Source organism: Octopus bimaculoides, chromosome 22 (genome assembly GCF_001194135.2).
Source record: "Octopus bimaculoides isolate UCB-OBI-ISO-001 chromosome 22, ASM119413v2, whole genome shotgun sequence".
Lineage (NCBI taxonomy): Eukaryota > Metazoa > Mollusca > Cephalopoda > Octopoda > Octopodidae > Octopus > Octopus bimaculoides.
The window spans coordinates 37,277,421-37,279,048 of record NC_069002.1 but is presented as its reverse complement, the minus strand read 5'-3'; the positions used below and the strand labels follow the sequence as shown (position 1 = coordinate 37,279,048).

The 1,628-nt window shown below is 39.4% G+C and overlaps 1 protein-coding gene across 1 annotated transcript in view; it reads right to left on the bottom strand.

The window, feature by feature from the left end:
• Positions 1-6: 6 nt before the first annotated feature.
• The window catches only part of LOC106879136 (ubiquitin-conjugating enzyme E2 Q1), a 22,335-nt gene continuing 20,713 nt past the window's right edge, over positions 7-1,628 (bottom strand). The window contains exon 12 of the mRNA XM_052975741.1: positions 7-214. Within this exon, the coding sequence (XP_052831701.1) occupies positions 183-214 (32 nt within the window). The 3' untranslated portion in view covers positions 7-182. The remainder of the gene's footprint in view (positions 215-1,628) is intronic.

Sequence of the window (1,628 nt, the reverse complement as noted above, 5' to 3'; positions counted from 1 at the left end):
TGTGTGTGTGTGTGTGTGTGTGTGTGTGTGTATGTGTGCGTGTGTGTGTGTGTGTATGTGTGCACGAGTGTGTGTAGTGACAGGAAGAGAAAGAAGGAAAGGAAAGTGGAGAAGAGAAGAGGAGAGTGAATAAACAAAGGGAGAAGTTTGCATCTCTGCTACCAGCTCTTCTGGTGGACTCATTAACCATCTTCTTTTGGTGGTGTAAACCAGCCTGAAAAATACAGACAACATTTATTACAAGTGCAAATAATCCTTTCTCATACAGGTAAAAACAACTATCTAGTTGTTGAAAGACTGGTAGATTTAAATATTTACTAACCCTTTAGAATTTAAATCGGACATATCCAGCCCAAAAATTCTATCCTTTTTTTATGTTCAAACTAACCACACTTGGCTCCTCACACCTACCCTACAATGTCATTCAAAAACTAAACAATCATCAAAATGACAATACTCTGATAGCATGATTAATTCAAAATGTATATAAATAATTGTTACATTTGATAGAATAATTTGAATGCTAAAGGGGCTAAGTTGTAAAGACCCCACAATCCTAAAATCCTGTTTATATTTGTATTTATAGGTTCCTCTTTCTCCTCAGTATAACTAAACTCCATCTGGTAGTGAGACTTCACTTCAGGAGTTCCTCGGTTTTTGAAAAGTGTGGAGGCATCTCTTAGCCACTATTAGTACCAGGTCTACTCGGACTCAGATTGTTAGGGTCCCTGCTTTGGGTATTAACCTGTAGAACATTATGGAAGAAACTCTAAATAGAAACCTTCGGTGCTTTCTAAAAGTGTTTTGCAAAAAGCTAGGAGTCAACACCTCAAAAGCTCATCAAGAAATGGAGTCAATCAGGTGGTCCAGTGTCCTCTTTGACACCCAGTAACTCCAGAGTAGATGGAGCTCCAATGTAAAGCCTACAGCTTGGGTACTGCAGCTGCCCTAGTCAGACCTCGAAACCTAAAGGGTGAGATCAGATGCCCAGAGTGACTCCCTTTAAAAACTACTAAGCACAAGCATGAAGAAAAGCTTAGCAATGTCAAGGATCAGGTTGCTCTTCGTCAGAGGCAAAGAAACTGCTATCATTTTGGTAAAAAGAAGTAGAAAATGAAAAGAGAAATAAGGAATGCTTCTAACAATGCAAAAAGTTTTACAAAAAAAAAAACAAACAAACTTTCAGGCACAAATGTCCATCTTCAGAATAAAACAAAGATGTGTGTATTTCCATAGATGTTGTTATTTCAAACTGCTTGGCAGCTTGGTTAGCAGCAGCAGCAGCAACTTGCCAACCGTTGGGGTAAGCAACTCTCCAATTGTTAGTTGTAGGCCAAAATCCTAATAAGTAGGAAGGTAGATAAAACACAAACCCCTTCAGGTAGATGGCCCTGCTCAGTATGTAGAAAAGGAGTAGGTAGTAACTCTATAAGATGTACCCGGTGCAAGCTATGGACACATAAGAGGTGCAGCAACATCAAAGGCAGGTTAACTAGCAAGTTAGTTTTTGTTTGTGGCAGATGTTCAGGTGCAATAAAGACTGTAAACAAACAGGAAACAACTTCTATCTCATTCCAGGGTGAAAAACTAGAGGTAGTCGATAGCTTCCGCTATCTGGGCGACCAAGT